The sequence below is a fragment of the Podarcis raffonei genome, chromosome 2 (assembly GCF_027172205.1).
Source record: "Podarcis raffonei isolate rPodRaf1 chromosome 2, rPodRaf1.pri, whole genome shotgun sequence".
Classification (NCBI taxonomy): Eukaryota; Metazoa; Chordata; class Lepidosauria; order Squamata; family Lacertidae; genus Podarcis; species Podarcis raffonei.
In genome coordinates this window covers 42,860,413-42,878,597 of record NC_070603.1, presented here as the reverse complement: position 1 = coordinate 42,878,597, position 18,185 = coordinate 42,860,413, and the positions used below count along the sequence as shown (strand labels likewise).

The 18,185-nt window shown below is 41.9% G+C and overlaps 2 protein-coding genes across 2 annotated transcripts in view; one reads left to right on the top strand and one right to left on the bottom strand.

Moving 5' to 3' along the window:
- The window catches only part of LOC128407635 (ketosamine-3-kinase-like), a 32,329-nt gene that overhangs the window by 2,812 nt on the left and 11,332 nt on the right, over positions 1-18,185 (top strand). The gene's annotated exons all lie outside the window — the stretch shown is intronic.
- On the bottom strand, positions 322-17,199 carry RAB40B (RAB40B, member RAS oncogene family). The gene is made up of 6 exons (XM_053376222.1): positions 16,727-17,199; positions 4,852-4,912; positions 4,173-4,233; positions 3,764-3,841; positions 2,648-2,870; positions 322-1,400 (listed from the first exon to the last, which is right to left on the bottom strand). Exons 1-6 carry the CDS (start codon positions 16,866-16,868, stop codon positions 1,129-1,131), a joined length of 837 nt encoding a protein of 278 aa, XP_053232197.1. The 5' UTR covers positions 16,869-17,199; the 3' UTR covers positions 322-1,128.

Sequence of the window (18,185 nt, the reverse complement as noted above, 5' to 3'; positions counted from 1 at the left end):
AGCAAAACCATATTAAAACAAAATAAGTTGAAAACAGCACAGCAGTGGGAAAAATACCCCCAGTTTACTTAAAAACCAACTATCAGCCAATGATAATAATAATAAGTTTAATATTTGCCGCCACCCATCTCACTGGGTTGCCCCAGGCACTCTGGGCAGCTGTTCAATGTAAGCATCTTCCTGACTTCACAGATAAAACTGGTAGGAGATGACCCTTTAATCAAGTCATGAACAAATTATAAATGAAAGCCATTACCCCAACAGAGTCTTGGGAGACCAGGAAAATATTTAACTAGGAAAAAACACTCCAGCACTTTTTAGAGCTTTTAAAAAGTGTTTTATTTTTAAATAGCGTCCTTTCCCCGATAAAGCAGCTTTTCAAATCACATTTTTCTTACTGCTATGTGGCAAATACATCTGATGTCTTTGGCTTTTTTTGCAATATAACTGATCACTAGAATATCCATTACAAAAATGTAGATTTACCAGAAAAATAAGCATATAAACCACAGATTAATCCCTAAACAACATAGCAAAACTTTTATCAAATATTTTATACATGGATGGGAGAAAATCTTGTGTATATTGCATTTACACACTGGTAGCTCAAAGCAGTGCTTCAAAATCACTGAGGAAACAGTACAAAACCATTTTCAGATGCTCTACTGCAACATCACAAATAATTCTTTCACTACAGAATTTGTAGCTTTTACAATGTATACAATACATTGTGGTTTAAAAAACTGCCTGCATCTACAGACTGACACCGATTCCTATTTAACTGCAAATAAAATGTAGTGATTAAACAATATTTGAGCAATTAAAACAACTCACTTCTGAGATTTAGTGTCATCGAAAGCTGAGTAGTGTGATAAATTATTCCCTTTATAAAACACACAAAGTCTTCATGCACATCAAAAAATTGATATATAAAAAACCCAACAGCAAAGTTTCACATCCCTTTGTTTGCCCAGAGTGCATCACACATCTGGAAGCAGCATTATTTAAAACAAATGACTCTAAAATAGCATTTTTTTTTGTTCTGTTTCTGTAATGCAATACATACAACAGACCTGACTATGAGTCCTTGTGTTAAAGGCTCTGGCCCAAACCTTTCCAAGCAGAGGCTTAGGAGATTTTACAGCTATTTCTGGTGCAGTGTTTCGGAGGGCTCTGGAGTGGACGGATAATTTTGGCTTTCTTCAGACTATTTCTTTTGTTGTTGTTGCTGGCAGTGAGAGAGTAGGAACGTCCGTGCATCATCCGAGCATTAAGTCCATTGGCCATAGAGAACGATTTGAGATGGCTTCTTAAGGCAACAGGGAGTGGAAGTTTGTCCACAAGGTGCACTGGGGTGCATGAAACTATGGCGCGGCAACAAAGATCTTGCAAACTCAGGACTTAAAACAAGAAGCAAAAACATGAATGAAGATTAGTCATAACATGATTCTAAATAACCACAAGGTGACACAAGTGCACAACTTTGACTTCACTGTATTTTTCAGAGCTCTCGGGTTCTGTTTCTTTTCACTGCTTCTGAAGTTCCTTCCTAATTCTACCTAAATCCCCATAACTATGGCTTGCCTCCATGAATAAAGGTGATGTTGCAACGATTTAACAAGGAGAAAATGGGGAAGAAGAAAATAAAAAAAATTGTAACAACACATAACCCTCCCCCTGAAAAGAAAAACAGCCAAATACATACATACATACATACATACATACATACATACATACATACATACTACAACCTCCAGCTCTAGATGGCAGCATAATTCCAGGGGCCCACTGAAGTAAATTTTAAGTAAACAGTACTTCAGTGCTTGAACATCCACTTTAGTCACCTCCTTTTCTCTAACAACCCATGTATAGCTTGCAGGTACTTATTCAAATTATTTAGGGGTAGAAATTCTCCTTCCTTCCACCTTAGAGAAGGAGAGCTATCAATTTATAAGCCTTTCCAACATATCCATCACACCTGAGGTAATATGAAGCACCGGTTTCCTTTGTGCATCTGATGAAGTGAAAGATTTTGCCGTGATAAATTTGTTCAAGACTCTGTTGTTTTTGCTGCAAGAGACTAGCATGACTCACTCTCTGGAAATTGTAAATGTTAACCATGTCCAGTACTAGTACAGATGTAATGCTGAGCATGGTTAAGGCAGACAAGGGAAGTGAGTGGGGAGGAAGGGTGCTCCCAAGTTTGGCACTTAGTTGTCATACTGTTATAGCAGGGTGGCTAATCTACAACCTGCATACTGCTCCCCATCATTAGTTTTTTAACATAGTTCCCCAGCACGGCCAATGTATATTTATGCTGCATGTGTGCACACACGCACACACAGAGCACTCTCTCATACACACACATACACCACACTCACCACATCTGCAAGCACACAGCATTCTCTCACGCAAACACATACACAACACTCTCTCACCCTCTCTTTGAGTGGGGCAAAAGTCTTCCTATTCCTTTTCAATTCTCTCTGCCTGTTCTTTAAAGATTAGCTCCTCATCTTGTGCTCAGCCTCGCAACACTGATATGAGGAGATAAAAGCTTCATGGGGCTAGTGGACCACTTCCTGTGACTTGCTGGCCCAGAGCTGGCTCATGAGTTAGATAAAGCAAATGATTTTGTGTTACTTACCTTTGTTTGGCCTCCACAGCCGGTCCATTCCATGTCTCATTAACACAATCCTTGCAAGTTCCGTAAAGGACTCTGTGATGTTGAAATTACAGAGTGGGCTTACTTCAAAGAATGTCATGCCTAATCTTTCAGCATAGGCCTGTGCCTGCTCAGTAGATACTTGTCGTTTGAAGGCCAGATGCAGGCGGTTGCCAACAAGGATTTTGGGTACACCAGGAGCGTGCTAAGTAAAGATAGACACCAAAATGTTAGCTTAGAAGTCTCTTACCCTCTTCTTCAACAAAATACTGATTATTAACAACAACAGTAACAACAACTCTTTAATTCCATTTGTCCATAGTGCTGTGCTATAGGTGGATTCCATCAAGAAAACCCAATACAAGAAAATATAATAACCAAACAGAATCAGCAGGTGGTAAAAAAATGTATTGCTTTGCCAAATATAAGTTGCAGAATTTTTATTTTTTTTTAAAAAAACAACAACCCTTCAACATAGAATTATCGGTATGTAAAAGTTTCAAGAATAAACTTTCTGGTCGATCATATCAAATGTGTCTGATAGAGTTACCACAACCAACTGAAAATGAAAATCATTCACCAAGGCAACTACAGCAGTCCCAGTTTGAAAACCAAGCCAGAAGTCAGACTGCTATTGATCAAGGTAGAATGAGCACCAGGAATGCTTAGAATCATCTGACAGGCCACCTGCTGCATGTTATAAGAGGAAGATCTGGAACTGGACAAGAGTTGGTGTCATCCAAGTCCAAATACAGTGTTTGGAAAAGGGAATGACTTTAAGGCAAACAGGATACAAGCAATTTTATCTGCAAAATGTCTCACATGTCACAGCAAGCTGTCAATTACTTCCCTCAATAGTCAAGACATGCAGTTAGGTATCCATTTGCCACCCACAGCAACTCTAAGGTCACACAGTCTTTTGATGGCAGAAAAGAAAGCTCCCTGCTACTACAAACTCTTTCGAATGGGTTTTAGGCCACCTTCAAGTGGATTTGTCATGAATTTTCAGCCACCCACATTCTAGCCATCTCATTCAGCTGTCATGTAGTTCAATCATTTTCTTAGGCATTATATGAAACATTCAGAGATGTGTCTTACCTCATCTATTTCCTTTATCCACCGATCAATGCCATCAAATGACCAGCGATTTGTAATATCATATACCAATATCACGCCCTGAGTGAATAAAGAAGATTAGATCAGCCTGACACATAGATAAGGTACACAGTACATCGTACAATTTTGTGTAACCATTCCTTTATTTAACCAGGAAAAAGAGGAGCAGACTGAGGACTTAACAAATCTGAACATTTCTCTAAAATAATTTATTTCTGGTGACTCAAAGGATGCTCCCTTTATTCAGCAGCAACAAATTGTACAGTATAACAATTTTTGAAAGCAAGTAGTACAATAAGTAAGTATAGTTCCCCCACCCCTTATTGTAGCTCTTTTCTTTTAGTTAATTCTCTACAGTGACATATTTTAGAGATGGCAGAATTGCGATTACCTGGGCCCCTCTGGAATAGGAACGAAATATGGTGCAGAATCTGCCTTGCCCAGATGTGTCCCTGTGGAAGGTAAAATACAGTTAAAAATACATAGTCCTTTCCATTCTGAATAACAGTGTTCTTGCTGAATTCTTATCTGGTCTTCCTGTTTTGCTCTCTTTATTAGTATTCTACCCTTTGCCTTAGGAGGAAAAGCAGTCCAGGTTAGGTATGTTAGGTACGTGAGGCTGAAAGACAGAGCCTGGTCCAAGATTACCCAGTGAGCTTCATGGATAAGTGGGAATTTGAACCCTGGTCTTCCAGGTCCGAGTCCAGTACTCTAACCACTAAACCACATGGATATCATGCATTTCAGCAGGATCATCCACTGAATTAATCTACATGGGTGATTATGTACTCCTATAATATATTCACCAATCATTTAATATTACTTAGGCTCCTTGCACATATAAGGAGAAACCCATTAATTTCACAGTTGCTCCCTTGTCCTCAACTATAGCTCTTTAGTACAAAAGGCTGGTGGGTAGTATGACCTGTTCTTAACTGTTACAAGAATTAAATATTTGTAGTCAACTTTACAGTAAATATGACATCGTATCCAAGCAGTATTACGTCCACTATGAACTGTTTTCAAAGCACAAAGGCACAATCCAAACAGAGAACATAATGCAAAGTTACCAGAGCTGCAGCTTTATTCGACGGCCATCCAGGAGTATTGTTGTCGTCTTGTAATCAATACCTGGGGATGGGAGGAGGTAAGGCAGAATTTTAAAATACTAAAAGCATGCCTATTTTTTTCACTCTACAAAGTGACCAAGCGAGAAATGCCTATGTTAAATCACTTTAATAGTACCAACCCATTTTTGTTTTTTTAAAAAGTCCAATATATAGGGAAGGGCCAGTGGAAAAGCACCCACTTTGCATTCAGAAGCTGCTAGGCCATGCCACCACCCCACCCCATTTTTTAAATGGGCACCAGATTTTTAGGGCAATGGGTGGTGGGTAGTATAGCGTGTGTACTTTATTATTACTAATATTATCCACGAGGGCTTTAGTCAGACTGCTTTTGCAGTGTTCGTTGTACAGGCTTCAAACTATATATGAAAAAACCTTTCAGAGGAGACAGAGAGAAATATTACATGTTATGCACTGCACTTGATTATTTCTAGGGCTTATTAGAATTGTCCAGAATGTTGCATACTTCAGCTGCCTATTGGCTTGTGCCAATGACATCTCTGGATTAAGCAGTCGACTCCCACTTCCAATCATTAAAGCAGTTTCGCAATTGTAGATGAGGAATGCATATGTAGTTCTTTTAATAACAACAACAAAATAGAACCAGGCTACCCACCACTACCCTAGCCACACAATATGCTGCTGTTTCAGTATCGCCTTATTTCTTCTTTTCTTTTCTTTTTTAAATTCACTACTCTAGTAGGTGAGGCTGTTATCTTATGGGTTTTTTAATCTTTATTTTAGGAAACAACTTTTCTTCTTCTTCTTCCCTGTAGCAATTTTTCCCCTCCCCCCTGATTCTGAGCAAGATGACTACTCATTTTTATTCTGTCTGTATGCTTATTTAGCGACTGAGTCAGAATTTCAGACATAGGGCCTCTATAGCATTAGAGTGGCCCTTTTTTTCCTCCTGCAAAGGTCAGGGGAGAGAGAGGGATTATTAAGGGCTCATATGAGACACTTAAGTAAACTCTTGGGGCGGGCTGGGGTAATAATTGCATATTTAAAACCCATAGATTTTTATACACAGTCACTCAAAATGTAACCTTTTAATTTACCTGCTTGCTAAAATGTTTATAATTTATAGTACTTTGACTATCACATTTTTAAAACTACCTGTCCAGTGCAGAAAGACAAAATCTGGTATCATGAATTCATGAAGACCCCAGAGACTACATAAAAGCATCTTCAGATTTGTATATTTTTTGCCACTGTAAATCATTAAAATCAATAAAATACAAAAGCCAAGCCTTCCATTTTTCTTATTACATTGTAATAGCTTATATAATTGTCTTTCCATATCACATTCTGATATTTATGTGTGATAAATGGCTTTGTACTTGGTTTCTCCTATTCTCACATTGTATGAATGTATCTCTCTTCAAACAGGCACAAATCCTCTGCAAAAAGTATCTAAAGTCCAGGGTAGATACTCTTTAAAAAAAGAGAAAATGTTGTTTGCTCATTTACATTTAAGCTTGCTCCAAACAGGCTGCATTTAATTAAGTCTCTTAGTATGGATTAACAGTGCCTACGCAAGGGGCTAATCTGCATCAATTTATCTACATTAAATTAACACGTTGCATAAAACTACCATGTTTTCTGTTGGACACGGAGAGCTACAGGGCTTGGGCAGGAAGGAAGAAGATAGTGGTTGTCTTCAAGGCAGACAATAGTTCCATATTCACATTTTTTCATTTTGGCAGAAGTAGCATTTAGGGAGGAAACTAAAGAGCACTTCAGCAGCTTTTTCCAATACTAAGTACCGTATTTTTCGCCCTATAGGACGCACCGGCCCATAGGACGCACCTAGGTGGTTTTTTTTGGGGGGGGAAATAAAGAAAAAAAATTATTCCCCCCCCCCCGGCCGCGGCTTCAGCGTGCCCCGCGCTCCGGGCAGCAGGCTGCTATCCGCAGCCTAGGGAGCCCTGTGGGAACTCCCTCGGGCTCCCCAGGCTTGCTGATAGCTTCCTGAAGCCTGGAGAGCGAGAGGGGGCGGTGCGCACCGACTCCTCTTGCTCTCCAAGCTTCAGCGAAAGCCTGCATTCGCCCCATAGGACGCACACACATTTCCCCTTCATTTTTGGAGGGGAAAAGTGCATCCTATAGGGCGAAAAATATGGTAATCATTGTAGTCCTCCCCTAGTTGAAATTTTGGCATTGTTTCAGCCTCTGTTTAAGAAGCTAATCAAGTAATATCTGATTTTATTTCAATATCCATGGTAACAGATCCTCCATCCCTTGTTTTATAACAATCTTAATAGTTTTACAGGTATCAGGCAAACATGCAGGTTATTAACTGAAACTATTTGGCTTACACTTAAGCATCAAAAACCAACTGTGTGGAAACATATCGGTTAATAGCATTAAAAGTCAATAAATTAAATGTAATTGTTTTGGCAAGTTTATTTTACTCTGCCAAGTGTCCAATCACAATCTGATTATTTTCAGGAACCATGGAAGGCAGTTCTTAATTCTGATAACCTGTTTCTACTACAGTTATGTATTATCAGATTTAAAGTGTATAATTACACAACCATTAAGCTTGTAGCATGCAAAGTTAAAAAAGAACATTTATTTCTGGTATCATACCCCGAATTAGTAGGGTTTAGCAGCCTAGTCCTTTGAGCTGTCAGTCACATCTCACGGTACTAGTTGCATGAAGGAATGGAATGAAGAAAGGAAGATGAAAAGGTGGAATTGAGGAATCAGTCCCTGGGACATTTTTAAAAAAACAAACATGCAAAAGGCCTTGCTAAGACTGAGGGAAGATGGGGATTGTTGTGATAATATGTCTGCCACCTCTCCTTGCTTGGCCTGTTCTTTGCAACTGACCAGAGAATTCCGCATAGTGCCAGATCCTTCCTCTCTGCTCACTTGGCCCATGCCCTCAGCCTCCCTGTTCCAGCATAAATATTTATATTTGCAAAAGGGGTGGGACCTCTGTTTCACTTGAGTTCTGTGCAAATCAAAAAAGTTATAGGATCTCTACTAAAGCAACAGGACACAAGTTGGTTTCAGTATTAAAATATGTGCATACAAACTGATTATGTTGGCCCAGCTTAAATATATTTCGAGGACTGGGCTGTCCTGTAGCAGTTAAGGGAAGACAACATGTGAAGGGAGAGCAGCTAGACAACAGCATTCTGAACTAGCAAGGAATGACATTATACAAGGATCTCGAGATTTAACATTCACCAGCTTGGCCAAAGTGCTACATAGTTGTTCTGCATGCCCTATTAGAACATCGTTAAATTTCAGCTTCTCTGCAAGATAGTATTGTTTAATCATTCACGTGCACTATGAAATGCTGTGGGTTTTGCCTTATATGATGCGATTTCAAACAGTTTAGACTATGATCAAAAGTACACCAATACCACCGTCTTAAAAGTTTTAGTTCCCTGGAAACAACTCTAAATGATTTCAGTAAATCTAAGTACCAAATAAGTAACTTAATAAAATGGAAGGAGTAGGAGGTATATTACAGTCAGAAGAAGAGAGAGGTAATGAGGAATGAATAACAGAAATGTTATTTATGTTGGTTGTTCTTCATCACCTCCTTTTTCTTCCTGTTCTATTATTCCTCCTACTCCTTCAATTTTATTGTATCTCTTTAGGCAGTATACACACTATACTTTTATAGTGCATTTTAAGCACATTCTTTTCCTCTAAGTATTCTGAGTGCTGAAGTTTGTTATTGGTTGCTATAAATTATAACTCTTTGGAGGTTAAACTACAGTACCCAGAATTATTTGAGGGAGGGGAATGTACTTTAAAGGTATAGTGTGGACACTGTCTTATTCTTCATTTTTGAACATTTGATGCTATTTCTATTTTTTCTTCACTTCAACATACTGCTTATGTTCTTGATCCAATTCCCTCTCCTATTTTAGTAAATATTGATTTGTTTTTCTCTTACCTATACCTTTCTTCAAGCATTGTTTCTTCTTGCTTTGAATATGCTAGTTTCCAACAGTCATAAAAATGTCCACATATATTCCCTCCCCCCCTCCGCTTTGGGAAGCTAGCATTTTTAAAGCAAGATGAGACAACGCCTGGCGAAAACAAAAGAGGTAAATTGTGTGTGGTGGTGAGGGCCCAATATTTACTAAAATTGATTTAGATCAGGGGGGACTTAACTGCTCCTCTTAATCTTATCTAAATGTGACAGTTTTCTTTCATCTAATTTTTTATGGTCCTTTCCAGCTGGTTTTTGACTCAAACATTCTAGTGAAATTGCTTTGTGGAAAATCTAAAGTGGTATTATATGCTTAAATACACCAGCAGTCTCTGTATGTACTTTCATCAGCTTTGGGTACAGGTGATCATTATCTGCTTCTTTTACAGTTCTTCGGGACTGGACAGTACCATCCACTCCTGCTTTCACTCCTGTGTCATAAAAGCTTCGTTTAAGTCTTCCTCAATTATTATTCTAAGCCCTCTTCTCTTCACTCTTTATATGCTTTCTTTTAGCAATACAATTTATTCTTGTGGCTTGCAACGTGCCACTGTTATAAGAATGATTTCAAGCTCTATTGTTTGGTCCTTCCCTCCCCTTTACCAATACTTTATTTCAAATTGTCTGTATCTGCCTGGATGTCACTGTGCAAAAGATACTTTTGCCTTCTCTTCCAAAGTTCCAATTGGCACCAACCTTCAGTCTTTTCTACAGTTAAAGGGTTTTGGTGTTATCTTTGATCTCTTTATATTTCCACTCACATGTCTACCTAAGTTCTGCCAATTTTATTTCTATAAGATTTCTAAATTTGTTCTTAATATCAGCTAACATTCTTGTTCAGACCTACAGCCTACCTTGTGTTAACTACTAAAATGTCTTGTTCACTGATCTTCCTGTTTCTCAGTTTAAACATATTATTTATGTTTTCTGTTTTCTGTCCTAATTCTTCAGTCATTTTATACCTCTCTATATATTTCCCTTCACAGGCTTCATGAAGTTTAAACTTCTTAAAGGTTAATAAAAGAAGTTTAAACTTCACATAAAGCAATACGGGAAGGAACACTGATAGAAAAAGGGGCAAGAATATGAATAGATATGAAGGTTACATCTGTTCATGTTTTTGCCCCTTTTTCTATCTGTTGCTTTCCATTTTTCTCTTTGGTCCCTCTGTTAATAAAGCACTGATATTTTTAATTAAATCTCTACTATATGGTTATATTTCTTATCCCCATGCTTTCTTTCTTATGTCTAGGACTATTTTCCCTTTACTTTTTTGACCTGCCCCTTTGTCTCATGAAGAAACAGTTTTTAAAACTTCTGTCTTGATGTGCTATTTGGATTTTTTTGTTTGTTTCTTCCTTACTCTAAAGTTCATTATTGTAGTCTTTTAATGCTTTCCTTCTTTCAGATAGTGCAGCTCCACTTCCCTTCCCTATTGTTTCTTCATAGCTTCTGAACCTGTAAACTGGGACTTACCGTATTTTTCGCCCCATAGGACGCATCTGGTTTTTTGGGGGGAAAATAAAGGGGAAAAAATTATTTTCCCCCCAGGCGCTTGTGGGGCTGCCAGCCTTCAGACCAGGTCCGGGGACAGCAGGAAAGGTGCGCTGCACCTCCCTGCTGTCCCCGGAGCTTGTGGGGCCGGCAGCGGGGAGAAGCGCTCTTCTCCCCGCCGCCAGCCTTCAGACCAGGTCCGGGGACAGCGGGAAGGCGCGCTGCGCCTCCCCGCTGTCCCCCAAGCTTGCAGGGCTGGCGGCAGGGAGAAGCACGCGTCTCCCCGCCGTCAGGCTCCAAACCCCATCGGGAGACAGCGGGATGGCGGCGTTCCGCCTCCCCGCTGTCCCCCGAGCTTGTGGGGCTGGCGCTGGGGCTCTCCAGGCTTCAGCAAAAGCCTGCATTCGCCCCATAGGACGCACACACATTTCCCTTTCATTTTTGGAGGGGGAAAAGTGCGTCCTATAGGGCGAAAAATACTGTATTTCTGTACAATGGCCTAGGAGCATATGTTAATAATTTCATAACTAAAAAATTACAAAGTAAGTTTACTTTTGATAACTATGACTCTAAGTGCCATCAGAAAGGGGAGGAAAAACTGGACTTTTCAACAGTTGTTTTGAATAGACACAAAACTTTTAATTTCAAAAAGAAGAGAGTTACTGAGGTATAAAATTACCACAGACCAACTACAGAGGCTTTCAGTAATATAAGTGCCATTCTCTGAAATATGTTAACAGACATGCTTTGAGGATGGAGCTTTCTTCAAATATTGTGCACAGATTTTACAGACTAAATTCTGTTGTTTTATTCTCTTCCTCCCCTGAGCTCATAAGCTATTAGTCATTCTCTCGTTTTAAGCATGATTCATTGCACCTATTCCAAAATTCTGCCACATTTGGCAATTATGCCTAGCATGAGACAATTTGCATCCGTAATAGATTGCAACACCCAACGCAGCACAACAAATGAGGAGCAAGTAGGTGTTTGCTTCGTGCTGTAACTAGCAAAATCATTTTTAAAATTAAGAATAGCATGCCCATGCCTGTGCTCAGCTGCCTGAAAGAAGCTCACTTTTACTGTGACAGTAAATCACTAGTTATCAGGCTCTATACCCCTTGTATGAGGGGAACATGTGTTTCCAGAAATCATCTCCCTTTGCAGCCACTGGCAGTCAATTTGGACAGTACTGAAACAGATGGACTTTGTATAAGGCAGCTCCCTCCGTTACTATCTTACTATGCCCAGTGCTTTCTCTTAAAATCTTAGAATCCTTCTGGGAATTCATAATGGCTACCAGGCAAAGACAGCAGTTACCCTGCTTTGACCCAGCCAGGATTACTGCCTTGGCATACCGGGATAATTTCTATCGTATACAAATTTTATATACCATGATAGCTGTGACTCTGGGATTGCAGGGGATTGGACTAGATGACCCATGGGATCCCTTCCAACTCCACAATTCTCTGATTCTATGATAACCATAAAGTAGCTTTTAAGGTGTAGGATAGAATCCTGCTTTCTGCATAGTGTGGTAAAGGATACCTGTCTAAGCTGACAGGTTGTGCGATCATGTCCTATTGCAGGAAGGGGAGCCTTTCACAGCCTGAAGATCACATTCCCTCATGGGTCCCCTGTGGGGGCTGCACCCCATTGGTGGGTGGAGCCAGGTGTAAAAGTAGGCACAGCAATGGATGTGGATTCTTAAATTTCTCCAATAGTTTACATTCCGTCCATGCAAACGTCAGCTGGTGCAAAACGCAGCAGCCTAGATTGCATCTAGGGTTTCCCTTTCAGAACTCTGCATTCTTTCCCAGTTTGTTTCTTAGCACAATTTGAAGTACAGTGGTACCTTGGGTTACATATGCTTCAGGTTACATACGCTTCAGGTTACAGACTCTGCTAACCCAGACATAGTACCTCAGGTTAAGAACTTTGCTTCGGGATGAGAACAGAAATCGTGGTGCGGCGGCACGGCGGCAGCGGGAGGCCCCATTAGCTAAAGTGGTGCTTCAGGTTAAGAACAGTTTCAGGTTAAGAACGGACCTCCAGAACGAATTAAGTACTTAACCCGAGGTACCACTGTAGTAGTAACTGCCTATAAAGCTCCCAGCACTAGGATGCCTGCCTGATTCATGGCTTATCTATTTACATTTCAGTGTACTACAAAACCTTGTTTATTTTGCCATGCCTTTCAGTTTGGTTTTGTCTCTCCACCCTTCCCCACATATTTTAATGTATGGCTTCTAGTTTTTAGTTTAGTCCTAAGTTTAGTCTTTATTAGTTTATGGATAGTATATTGTTTTAATCAATGCACAGGGTCCTTATGAAAAGCCAGAAGACAATATATTCATATTTATTAAAATATTTATAATAAATAAACCAAATGGGAGTTACTTTTGAATAGACATGTACCAGATTGCGTTGTCAGTCTTCTAATTATAAAAGACCTGTGTGAGCCCATTGCACACAAAAGGAGAGTATGCTTTCTGTGAGGAGTGTATTTTACTTCTTAACTCTCCCATACATTACTCAACAGTTAAACCTGAAAAACCTGCCAATGCAGTCTAACATTTGATGACAATGCACTGTGTTTACTAGGCCCGATAACGGTCAAAAATTACCACATAACTTAGGTTCAAAAAAGCAAGTCACTTACAAAGGAACTGTGGTAATTAGGGAAGAAAAGGCTTTAGCATTATGGGCCTAAGTGATGTCTGACCATTTTGTTTTGTTTCTAACGCACAGATCAAGGACATTTCTGACATGTGCCCCAACAACAGTTTAGCCTTTGCGTGATACTGCTTCACATTCTTTTCCAATGCCTTTAGTGCAATAGTCTGTATAATAAATAGGAAAAATAGCTGTTACACCTCCTGTTCCCTTAAAAAAAAACTAGACTTGTGTACCTAGGAAGAGAGGGGCAGAGTCTTTAGATATATATTTTTCAAAACCAACCAATATTTAAAGTGGATTTGTATGCTTTAGAGATAAAGATTTCCCTCTTTAGCCCTCACATGAATTCTAATGAGGAAAACCAGGAACAGATGAAGGCGCTCAGCACAGAAAGGAGAGGGTGTAAGTGAACTTGTGGCATGTTCCTGACTCTCCAAACCATTACAAATATGGCATCCAAACTGAGCCATTGTGAATCAGTTCGTCTCTTGAACACTGTCTACTCCCTAATACACTGTTCCGGATACAGAAATAACTAAGATGAACTTTTCTACTGGGCGGTGTATGATGTACATATTTGCTGTCCTTGTTGTACAGAAACACAGCACATTTCTTGAAGTGTTTTTTCTTCTTCAGACATCTCCACCCTGACCCTACCATTGCCCCATGCCTCAAGGCTTCTGGCACCCAATAGGAATGGGTGCATGCAGAAAATAATTACCAGCTTTGCCCCAAGTAGTTATAATTATTTTTATTTAATGGCACAGGCAGCATTTTCCCCTCAAGCATAAAGCAAATGAAAAAAGTTTTCACTTTGAAAGGAGACTGAAATTATCAGCAAAATGGTGCACACAAAGTTGTATCATCTTTTTTCCTTGAGCAGAGTCAATGATTACTGCTCCATTTCTATGGGTTCATTTTACCATTTATCAACAGACATAAGGAAGGCTAGAACTGTTCACAACTAAAGTCTATTGCAGTTTGCAACTTGAAATGTCTACCTTTCCAGCTACCAGCAGATTTGGTACCAACTGGCAGATCAGCTTGATGGGAAGGACTCAGTTTCAAATGGCAGGCTGAATCTACTCACAAGAATCTCATGAACTGAAACTATTAGCTGAATATCTGCAAATAGCTACAATAAGAATATGCTGTGAAGAATGACCAAAAAGTGAGTCCCCATCTCTCCTGGGAAGAGGCAGGATGGTGTTCACATACCATGATGATGTAATTCCATGCTTATTTACAAAGAAGTTAGTCCCATTAATTACATTGGAATAATGTTTAGAACTGGACTGCATGGGTGCAATCCTGCTGCTACTGAAGTCAGTGACAAGTCTGTCATTGGATGGTGCAGCCATCGTCAAAAATGAACTCATTAAATTTTTGATGTGGAATCATATTCTGAGGAAGTTTTTATTTTGCTTTGCATCGAATCAAAGAGATGCATAGGTTCAGGTTTTCAGCTGCATCTGACATGGTCTGAGCCTCTCATTTGTCAGGTTCAATGAAGGAATGAACTATAAATAAATGTTCCAGTGTTAATGCCAAAAATACTCATCCTATCCATATCAGTTCTTCAGAAACACTTGGTAGTGCTATTATAATCTTGTGCTATACTTATTCTCGTCTTTTCCTTTTTTAAAAACATAATTCAGACCCTTATCCACCTTTACTACTTTTAGGCGGATGTCCATATGTCTTGCACTGTTGTAAATATTTTGCATATCAGCAGGCTAAAAAAATTCATCATCTTGATTAAGATACATGTGGTGAATTCTTCACTCTCTGTTTATTAGGGTAATACCATTCAGAGCCTATACTTAATCTCCTGTGAGAGCCAGCTCTACCATTAGGCAGAGACAGCTGCCTTAGACAGCTATGGGGTGTCATGAAAGGGTAGTAAATCGAAAGTTATTTAATTTGCCGTATTTTTACTGCTAAGAAGGGGAGAGACACTTGTGGGATTTTCTGTCTCATGTGCAAAATAAATTGACTACCTTTGAGTACTAGACACCTTGTCTCTGCAGTGGGTGAATTGGAACCATTTGCTCTTCCACGTCAGACAGAAAAATGGGCTAGCCAATCACCATGTTTGCAGCTACAAGAAGAAAGATATATGCTACATTGGGGTAATGTACATTGTTTTCCTTGGTCTTTACCCTAGAAACAAGCTCCTGATGGAAGAAATTATCACATGACCATTTCCCTGTCAGGTGCTGATAAAGTAAAGTATGTTTGTCAGTGTCCACCACGGAAACCACGTGGAGGTAGAGATAGCATTCTGGATGCTGAGAAAGGAAGGTGCATAGCTGTACATGCGTGGGGGCAGTGTGAGAATGAATGAATGAATGAGTGCGTTGGTGGGTGTAAGGTAGAGTTTAAAAGGGAGGTTCACGGCAGATGAATGGGGTATCCCCAGCCACTTTTGGCTTCAGACCTATCTACTCAGAGGCGGAGCTAGCTGCTCCGGTACCCAGAGCGGCACACATGCGTCCCAGGGGGGTGCAGCCCGCAGTGAGCATCCCAGGGGGCGGCATGGCGATGCCACCTCCCATGCCAATGACAGCCAGGGCGAATCGCACCCACTGCACCTCTCTTCCTCCAACAGTGTATCTACTGCCAGTAAGCAGGCAGCCTGAGGAAATGTGGTCCTCAACTTTTTAAAAAAAGTTCCCCACTTTGCTGCATATGGTCATATAGTTTATACTTTTAAAACAGTAGACAGCTACCTGCAAGAACTCAAAAAAGTGATTAATTTTTCAAAAAATGAAAATCTGCACCAATACTCAGCATTCCCGATGGTCACTCTAAGCAAACTGAAAGATGCACAAGAACTGTATAGCAAACCTTTCCAGTCTCTATTTAACAAGAGGTATTCTTTGTAAAAAACAAAGCAGTTGAACAGCACAAGCTTGCTGGCCTGGCACAGAACACAAACCCCAAATACAAACTTACACCATTCCTCTTCTTAAACGATATATGCACAGCAAAATGTTAATCTCCACTTAGTGTGCATCCTTTAATCTGGTGTGAATGTGAGCATCACTGTAATGATTTCAAGAAAAAAAGGGGAGGCAGCAGTTCATTTTAGCACTAGGATTAAATGACTTTAAGAGGCCCAAATAAAATTGTTTGGCTGTGTCCTTGTATGTGCTTTGGTTCTTTTTGGGTTGTGGTCTCCTCTGCCTGTAGCTCTGCTGGGTCTACAGAACACTTAGTTTTACCAAGCTAGCCTAAACTTTACTGACTCAGGAGGGAATTTTACAGTGCATTTGTACTCACACCTTGTAATTCAGTTGACAGGAATGGGCAACCTTTTAACGTTAAGGGAGGTGTGTGAAACCTGATTATTTGCAATAACCTAAAGGTGGATCGCAGGGAAGCATAATCAAAGCAGATGAGGACAACACGTCAGCCAGTGCCCGATGGGCTTTCCTTCAGTTTCTAAAGAAGGCTACCAGAGAGCTCAAGGCAGCTGGGAAGGCAGATGCCCTGTCATGGAAGCCCTGCCCTATAACTGCCAAGGTGTGGGAGGTGTCTGCGGTGACTCAGTAATCGCGAAAGGCAGCCCTGCACAAACACTACCTTCCCCCGTGCAGTCTACAGGTGCAAGAAAGAGCTACCTGCCGCCCAATAACCGAGGCTGGCCTAGAGCTTAGCCGCAGGTACAACCCCGTTGCTGCTTACCCATATTGTACCCGTAAGGCGACTCGGTGGCTCCATCCTCCAGGCTGGCTAGTATCTCTCCTTTGCCCACGTCGCTGTCGCCCACCAGCAGGAATTTCAGCAAGAAGTCATAAGCTTTCACAGGGCTGCCCACGTGGTTCATCCTCTTTCGCCACCGCTCCCCGCTCCTCCTCCTCTCCCTTCGGCCTCACAGAAGTCCCTGCGGGGAGTCAGTTCCCAGCGCCCATGAGAGGCACCCAACGACCAGCTGTGGCGGCACCGAGATTGTCGCGGAAGGCGGCGGCGGCGGAGAGCAGCAGCACAGGCGCAAAGGCATGTTCGAAGAAGCCGCCCCGCGGAGCGCGTCGCCGGGGGCAGCAGCCGAGATTGCGGGGGGAGCTCGCAGCAGGTTCGGGTGGGTTGCCGCCAAGAGGAGGAGGAGGAGGAGGAGGAGGAGGGGGTCGCCTTACGGTGCCAGCAGTGGGAGGCGAGAGGCAGTGGGTGCCGCAAGGTCCCCGCACAACCGTGACGAGGCCGGCATGCGGGGAGCTGGGGTCGCGCAGCCGACGACCAAGAAAACCGAAGGCGGCCGCTCCCGTCCAACCTGCCTGGCTGGGCGCGCTCAGTCGCAGCGAAAGAGAAGAAGGGGAGAGCCCGTCACGACCGACGAGGAACGGGGGAAGAGGATCTGTGCTTGCCGAGGAAGGCAACGGGGGACCCTCTCGGCTGCCGTCGCCACAACTCTTCGCCGCTGCTCGAACCCCTCGAGAGGCGCCGTTGCCGTCGCTGCTGCCGCCGCCGCCTCCCCACCGACCGACCTCGCTCCCAGCGCAACACCCAGTGACAGCCTCTCCAACCAACACCTACCCTCCTGTGCCCATGGGGGCGCGGCTCCCGAGGCCACGCCCTCCGCCGCTGCCATTGGAAGAAAAGGGCCCGCCCCCACACTCCTTTTTTCTATTGGTACGGCTGGGCTTCCGAACGCCACCTCTCCGAAGGCATTGGCGGGAGCGCACCCGCCCCCTCAAGCACCAACAATTCAGTTGCTGGGGTATTTCTTCCGTGGTATTGGCTGGCGCGCACGCCCGTCACTGTGGCGCTGGGCGGTAGGCGCTGTGCGGCTGTGTTTACACATCGGAGGATGAGGCATGTGCTGCTGTGCAGTTACGCGTGAGCGCGCTTTAGCGCTCTCCGGTTGGAGTCCAGCCTCCAGCCCACGTTTGTCGAACTGGGGCTTACAAAACAGAGAAAATTGTGGCCTCTGGATAAGGGTAACGACTGATGGAACTGCAGCGTACAGAACGAAATGTCAGAGCAGGGTTCAGAGGCAGTAGAATATATGATTATGCTAACAAACTATTCTAGAATGGCATTCATAAGGACAAATGTAGAATCAGATCAACCATGACTTAAATTCTGCCTCCAACAGTGGCAAACCATATGCCCTTCACCTGGCAGGATTGTTGGGTGGATTTACACC

Bases quoted from the DNA above. Each gene is read 5' to 3' on its own strand.
- RAB40B (XM_053376222.1), bottom strand. From the start codon at position 16,868: ATGAACCACGTGGGCAGCCCTGTGAAAGCTTATGACTTCTTGCTGAAA. The intron at 4,913-16,726 runs GTAAGCAGCAAC...TCCCATCCCCAG, and splicing joins GCCTTACGGGTACAATATGG to GTATTGATTACAAGACGACA. The intron at 3,842-4,172 runs GTAATCGCAATT...TTATTCACTCAG, and splicing joins CCTATTCCAGAGGGGCCCAG to GGCGTGATATTGGTATATGA.